This window comes from Pteropus alecto, unplaced genomic scaffold (genome assembly GCF_000325575.1).
Source record: "Pteropus alecto unplaced genomic scaffold, ASM32557v1 scaffold79, whole genome shotgun sequence".
Classification (NCBI taxonomy): domain Eukaryota; kingdom Metazoa; phylum Chordata; class Mammalia; order Chiroptera; family Pteropodidae; genus Pteropus; species Pteropus alecto.
The window spans coordinates 6256027-6264354 of record NW_006494612.1 but is presented as its reverse complement, the minus strand read 5'-3'; the positions used below and the strand labels follow the sequence as shown (position 1 = coordinate 6264354).

At 32.5% G+C, this 8328-nt stretch overlaps 1 protein-coding gene across 1 annotated transcript in view; it reads right to left on the bottom strand.

Moving 5' to 3' along the window:
- RPF2 (ribosome production factor 2 homolog) overlaps positions 1-8328 on the bottom strand; it is a 30930-nt gene that overhangs the window by 10444 nt on the left and 12158 nt on the right. Inside the window, 2 exon segments of the mRNA XM_006927072.3 lie at positions 1200-1302; positions 7383-7482. Coding sequence (XP_006927134.2) covers positions 1200-1302; positions 7383-7482 — 203 coding nt within the window.

Here is an 8328-nt window from a genome sequence, read left to right as displayed (position 1 = left end):
TACTTTACAGTAATAATCAAGTAAAAAAATTGGTTATGCAGAAAATGTTGAAAATCACATGATATCACATATGTGGGATATAACCCTAAAAGCAACAAATGAACAAGACAAACAGAGACTCATGGACATGGACTCCCAGAGGGTAGGGGATGGGGGAGGAGGGGGAGAGGTAGACAGAGTAAAGGGGGTCAAATATAGGGGACAGAAAGAGAGTGAAGTGGGTAAAGGGGATCAAATATATGGTAGCTGAAGGAAACAGGATTTTGGGTGGTAAACACAATAGAATATATAGATGTCAAATTATAATGTACACCTGAAAATTATATAATTGTATTAACCAATATCACCCCAATAAATTTAATTTTAAAAAATAAAAAAATAAAAAATAAATAAGTGAATGGATGAGTGAATGTGTATAATTACATTGCTAATTTTTCTTTGTTAATTCTGATTTGCTAATTTTCTGTCCAGTTTATTTTCTCTTTCAACACTGAGCTGTCGGCTCTCAGGCTGCACTGCCATGCCACAGATCAAAGTAAACATCAGTCTAAATTCAATGATCAAAGGAAGACAATCTCTCCAAGTCAATGTATTCTCTAGGAAAGTGTGGGCTCTATCAACCAGCGCCAACACTTTAAGAAAATAAGTCATGCTTACCTCAAAAGGCACGATTGTAGCATGTCATTGAGCTTTTTAATAAAAACAAAACCAGCTTGTTAGGATTTATATTGTGGTGGGGGTAGGGGTAGAAGAAGGCTTAGGCTAAAAAAGGTGGGTAAAATGAATCTAACCACTGAATCTTATTCCTTTCAGACTCCATTTTTTAGACTCAAAGTTCTGAAATTTGCTTTGGCTGGCCTAAGTCTTGTGGCTTGGTGCTCTAAATCCAGTCAAGAAAAATAAAGAGATATTGCATAAAAGTAGGGAGAGTCATGACTAAATTAATGTTCTAAACTCAGAGGGTGTGCCACATTAGATGCTCCAGGACCTTGGAAAAGTTGGGTTTCAGATGCAGAAGTTAGCAGGGGAATGGCACACGAAGATCAGCACGGAGCTAGCTGGCTGTGCTATCGCCATTCTGCAAACATTCCAAATAAACTTTTGGCCAGACACCAATACTAAGTTTGAACTCTATAAAACAGTCACACTAAAATGCTAACCATAGAGATTAACAAAAACATGCTAAGAAATGCACTTACTTATAGCTTCGAAAGTAAATCTTCCCATTCAGTGCAGTGAAATGCAGAACACACTCTAAACCAGCCAGGCGGATATTTGATACTGTGGGGCCCCTGAAGAAATCTAAAAGTACATATTATATTGTTATTTTAAAAAAAAGACTAACATGATTTTAAAATTCAGTTACAAAGAACTACATTCTAAAAGCGCCATTTAGTATCAATACTCATGTAAAAGGATAGGATAGGTAGCAAAAACTAATCCCTGAAAAAGGTCTGAGACTGTTCCATCCCACCCCTTTACTAATCTCGTGACTTTATTTCTTTATTTCTGTATTTATAGTTCACTGAGTCATTTTAATTTTTCAGTTTTGAAATTCTCCCTTTAGGCCAATGCTCAGCATCAAATATACCATGGATATTAACCTTTTAAAAAATGCAAACCAAGGCATAAAGTTTTAATCTGTTAAGTCATTCTGGGAACAAGACATGTACATTCCAGCCTCTCCCAAAATAGCTTTTGCGATGCAAACCTTACAGGCGTATATGCTTTTTCCATAAGTTTTCAAGAATGAAAAGGGAAAAAAAAAAGAAACAAAGGTAAGAATGTTGACCCTTATATGCTACCTATAAAAATTAACTCAAAATGAATCATAAATCTAAATGTAGAACCTAAAACTATTAAGACTTCAAGAAAAAATATAAGAGAAGAATCTTTGCAATCTTGGGATAAGCAAAGGTTTCTTAAACAAAACACAGGAAGAACATACCATGAGAGAAAAAAATAGATGAGACTTCACAAAAATTAAATATTTCTGCTCTTTGAAAAATATCATTAAAACAAAGAGGCAAATGTAAATTAAATAAATGTCTAACCACTATGTTGTACACCTGAAACTAATATAAAATAATACTGAATGTCAACTCTAAAAAATAAAAATTAAAAAAAAAAAGGAAGGCACAGACTGGGAGAAAATATTCAAAGACTGTTTATCAGACAAAGAGACAAAGGATTTATCTCACGCACTCATGCCCTTACCTATTACTCAATATTAAAAAGACAAATAAACCAATATAAAAATCAGGCTAAGATTCTAATAGACACTTCACCAAAGATATATGATTTGAAGAGAAATCAGAGTATCACCAAATATTTATGAATGGCCAATAAGCATATGAAAAGATGTTTAACATTATTAGTCATCAGAAAATGCAAACTAAAACTGCAATGATTTCACTACTTTATTTTATGCTGACTTTGAATACTGGACCGAAGTCAGTATACAACACCCATTAGATTAACTAAAATTAAAAAGAATGGTCTACCAAGTATTGACAAGGTGGAATAACTGGAGCTCTCATGCACTGTTGGTGGGAATGTAAAATGAGACCACCATAGTGGAGGGCAGTTTGGTAGTTTCTTAAAATGTTAAACATATACTAGCCAAATGACTCTATCATTCCACTCCCAGATATTTTACTCAATGGAAATGAAAACATGCCCTCACAAAAATTTGTATATATTGTTGTGTTTATAGCAGCACTATTGGTAACAGTCAAAAGCTGGAATCAAGCTAATGTCCATCAATGGACGAAGGAATAAACAAAATGTGGAATAGCTATAAATGGAATATGGCTCGGCAATAAAAAGAAATGAGGACTGATACACACAAGGAAATGGAGAAGCTCAGAACATACTGGGTGAAAGAAGCCAAGCCAAGAAAAGTATACACTGTATGATTCCAGTTATCTAAAATTCTAGAAAATGCAAACTAATCTATAATGACAGAAAGTACCTCAATGTATGCTTAGAATAGAGAAAAAGAATGGTTTACAAAAGGGCACAGGGAAATTTTGGGAGGTGATGGAAAAGTTCTGTCTTGAATGCAGTGTTTTCACAGGTGTATACATTTGTCAAAAGCCATCAAATTTTAACTCTAAATATCTGTACTTGATTTTAATTAAATTATACCTCAAAAGTTATTTTTAAAGCAATTTAAAATGAAAAAACAAGTAATCCATAAAAATATAAACAAAATGAACCTATATACCGAGTTGCAGGAATAATCATACAGGAAAGAACTACTTCAAGTGATTTCAAAACACAGTAATTTGACCATATCTTCCCACAAGGTTGTATCTTATACAAATAGACTGTATAAAAAAACATAAAACAGAACTGAAAAAAAAAAAACCCAAAACAAAAAAACCCTTCAATTGCACTCAATATTCGTACCATCAGTGGTAATATTGGTATTTTATTCTGAGACTGTTGTGTGTGTAGTTATAATATAAGGTAAATGCATAATTATGTGAAGTCATTGAAAATCTAGATTTTTATCATGGATGAAAGAAGGTACCTATGTGACAGTAAAATTAAGATCCTTTTGTCTTAAATTTGAGTTAGAAGTTTCATATGAACTCAGAATATATTTTATCTTAACAAACTTATTTCACAGATCTGTCCATTAAAAAAGCCTAGAAACAATGACCAATCTAGAAACAATCTACAGCACCCAGACTGTGATTTCTAAAATAATTTCTCACTTAAAACGAAACTAGGACTCCTCAGAGAAATAGCTGATTCCAGGATTGGGACAATAAATGTGTAAAAAGTAGACTCATGGACATGGACAATGGACTAGTTAGTGGTTAACAGAGGGGAAGGGGAAAAATGAAAAAAATAAAATGTTAAAAAAATTATGTATATATAGTATGAAAAAAATAATAAACTGGCATTTAAAAAAAATACAAGCTCGAAAAAAATAAAAGTATAAAAGGAGCCTGAAAATCAAAGGGTTGACAGTTTAAAGTGTATCTTTTAACCTCAGAACACTGAGGAAGAGGCTGACTCTAAAATGGGAAGAAATGATGTTGAGATAAAATAGGAGATATAAGTATGGAAATAAGTATAAAAACCTGGTTAATAGAACTAAGGAGATAGAAGAGGTAGAAGATAAATTGGTTATAATCAGAAGGAAAGCCTCATTTTGGACATTTTTTCCCATGGACCAATTCTATGCAAAAATAAGATTTTAAATGTGGCTGTGTCCATGAGTAAATACATTGGGAAAGAGCACAAGAGTTTGACCATGGAGCTGATGGGAAAGATGAGGGGAGCTAGAGTCAGGGACTAGATCAGATCCTGATTCTACCACTTACTAGCTCTTCACTCTGCACAAATAACTGGTCTGAATTTCTTCATCTACAACATGAGAATATTATTACCATAATGAAATGAATGTCTGTGTACCTCCAAAATTCATAGGTTAAAGCCCTTACCCCTAGTGTGGCTATATTTGGAATATGGGGCCTCTAAGGAAGTAATTAAGGTTAAATGAGGTATGCCATAAGGGTGGGGCCTTGATCCCATTAAATTTGTGTCCTTATAAGAAAACTAACAGAATACTTCTTTCATGTCTCTCTCTTTCCCCCGCCCACACATAGGAAAAGCTATGTGAGCACATAGCAAGAAGCAAGCAAGAGAGTCCACACCAGAAACTTTGATCTTGAACTTCTAGCCACCAGAACTGTGAGAAAGTAAATCTGTTGTTTAAACCTCCCAGTCTATGGTATTTTGTTATGGAAACCTGAGCAGACTTAATACAACTTTTGTAGAGCTATAAAGGGATTAAATTAAATAAATTACCTGATCTAATTATCTAATCTATGAGTTATTTTCATTATTATATATTTTTTGAGTAGAATAAGAATTAGGAAATCGGAAAGGTTAAAAAAATTAAAACAATGACCACTGATGTAGACATGACCACTGATAATAAGGCAATGAAGAAAAAGCAACCCAATTAGGTAGTTAAATTTAAGGTAGGCTTTAAAGGAACATTTAGTAAAACTGACCTATTACTTGATTTACTATCATCTCTATATACAAGGAATAGTCACATAAAAAAGTAACCATAAAAATTAGAGTGAACTGACTCTAAAAATAAATATTTACTGGTTTTCTATTTAAAAAAAAGAGGACCTGCTAAGATTAACTACAAATCTATATATTTAAGAAAGCAAAAGAGAAGCAAAATTCAGAATAAACGAAATGGGTACCTGCCATGAAAATACTGACTTAATAAGTTAACTTTTCTTTCTGGCCAATTACAAAAAAAAAAAACAAACAAACTTCCTAGAAAGAAGAAAGCCCTTGATAAAAATTCTTTCTCTACTGTTCTATTTCATTATTTCATTAGAACATAAAACATAAACCAAGAAGTTTGCCACTGCCTTACTTCATATTTATATTAAAAACTCAACTTTCCTTGGTGCCCAACAATCTCACTTCATTCCTCTTATCTTTCATTCTTCTTTCCCCAGGTTCCTTTATGGTTTTCACTCCCTCCCCATCATCACTGCATTATGTGCTCAGAACTGCCATCTAGTGGAAGCATAAAATAATAAGATAAAGTTTTTATAAAAACCACTTAAACAAAAGCAAACAAAAGCCCTCTCTGCTATAACAGAAGTACTACCCTCATGGACAATTAATAATTAATTGAAAGAACTAGGGGACAAAAGGCAGGAATCTGGGCTGATGGAATTCAAGCAATAGGAATCTTAGCTGAAAAAACACTTGATATTTTGGAGTGTATAACATTAAAAGAAATGTTGGTCATTGTCTTTCATGTACGATTTATTTTTAATTTGTGAAAAATATAGGTAAGAACCTATAACAAAGACTCTGCAAAGGAACTTCACCACAGGCAAGATAAACAGGAGAAGCAAAAAAGCTCAGGCTTTTCTAATGACTGTGGCTCACGAAACTCAAGAGCTGTAGAAAGGATTAAACAGATTATAGTGGCTATTCAGTTTTTTTTTTTTTTAATATAGCCATTATTCAGGGGGATTGTTTCATAAACTATACAAATGTCTAACCAATGTACCGTATACTTGAAACTAATTTAAAAAAAAAAAAGATCCCCAGAAAAAAAAATAGCCATTATTAATAAGAAATGAGAAGTTCTGAAAATTAGAATCCCAACAATAACACTATAATCCCAATAAAGAAAAAATGTATCGATCCACAAACTTTTTTTGGTCGACTCGGATTTCTAAAGAGCATGTATACAATTTAATCTATTTATAAAATATACACCACAAACTTTTTCAAGAGTGATCTAGGGCAAAGTGTATAAAAGTCCACAAGGGCAACCAAGGGTCTAGCTTGTAAGAATGGTACAAGAAAACTTTAAATGGAATTAATTATTTAAACTTGAGATAATGCTGCTAAGTATCAGAAGTATTTGTATCTCCAGGGACAAACTAAACTTCTTTTCAGTAAAAAGCTGGCAGATGTGATTACAGAATATTAAATATTACTAACATTTAAGAAATCATGGAGAACACCAGCTTTTCAAAAAAAAGGGGAGAAAAGGGGGTATAAAATTGGTAAAATTTATGTCAATTCCAGACAATAACAACAATTATATATTGGATTTTAAGATGACTTGTGAACACATAGGAAAGGGTATAGTCATTACATAAATCATTAGGAACTAGTGTAGTTCACTAAGAATAAGTCATCTGTAAAACAACTTTACAAGGTTATTGTGAGAATGAAGCAATATATTTAAAGTACCTAGTACATGCTTGCCAGTTAAGATAACAGTAACAAAATAAAAGGAGCTGGGGAGGTCACTGAGGGTTCTCAGGGAAAGAAACAAAATTTGCAAGAATGGAAGAAACCAGATAAATAAGAATGAAATCAGAAATGACAATAGGAATATGCAAAATATATTTTAAAAAGTCACTTTTAATGGAAAAGGGAGGAAGGAAACTGGAGATCAAGAAAGCAAGTTATAGTGTGAAAAATCTTATATATCAGACTAAGAAAAATAAGTAAAGGTTTCTGAATTGAAAGTGAATGATGTGTAACAATCTTAAAATTGTAACTTTTCAATTTTCTAAATTTAACTTAATGATGTCAATAATGACAGATGGGAATAAGCATTTTATAAAGTATAAAATGCTATGTAAATAGGTTTATACCAAAGTTACTATAGCATCAAAGAATAATAATGATCTACAGACAACATTCTTTTAACTTCCCCTGCTAGTGGGGAATAAAGAAAATAATGAAAAGGAAAAAAGAAATCAAAAAGTAAAAGCTGTATAACTAGAGTGAAATGGCAAAATGCCACTACAGACAGTATTAGATTGCCTACCTAAGCTACCCTAAAGTATTACAAAACTTACCAATAAGAAGACTTTTTAGCCTTCTGTAGTCTTCTGTTACATCAAAATCATCACCAGCAAATATTAACATGGGTTTTGTTCCCTCAGGACATTTACTATTCTATGAAATGAAAAAAAAAATTGTAATTATATAATTATCTCTTCCACTCTGTCATACTGCCAAATTAATAAGTGGTCAACGAATGACTTAAGCTACTTTTTAACATTATTCTATGCAAAGAATAAAATAAAATGCTAAACTTGCTACAAAACACTGACCTTTAATAGTGAACATTCTAGAGTTGAAATAAATTTTTGAATTATTTGTACCAGTGCCTTTCCTACTATATCACATAAACTAGTTTTATATGAAAGCTAAATTAAAGTACCAACTAAATATTCACATGAAAAGCAAAATAATTTTATACAAGCTATAGAAAGTATGTGCTAATCCTCACTCAGCAGAGTTGAAGCTATTACTAAATACAAAAAAGATTTTGTCCAGTTCTAGATTTTCTATACCAAGAAGAATGTGATGTAATAAGAGGATTTAAATTGAAAAGCCATCAAAATGAAAGAAAATCAAATAGAAAAAAATCTTTAACTGAAGGATTAATTTATGGAAGAAGGTGAATAGTTGTTGGTCTAAGCGTCCCATTGATTCTAGTACCTCTGCTCTGACACCAATCAAGGATTATCCAAATCTAGCAAAAAAAAAAAAAAAAAAACACAAGAGAGAAAGAAGAAAGTGAGGGAGGAAAGAAGGAAGAAAAAAACAATACAAACATCCTTTGCCCTTCATCATGACCACTCTCTTAACATTCTGCTTCCAAACTCTGAACCTTAACTTTCTATACTTAGGATATGTGTCTAAGATCTGTTGTCTGATCAAGGGCCTAAACGGACTTTCCAGACCCAATGTGCAACATACGTCCCACGTGACCCTCCTATTGCTACCCCTGAGCCT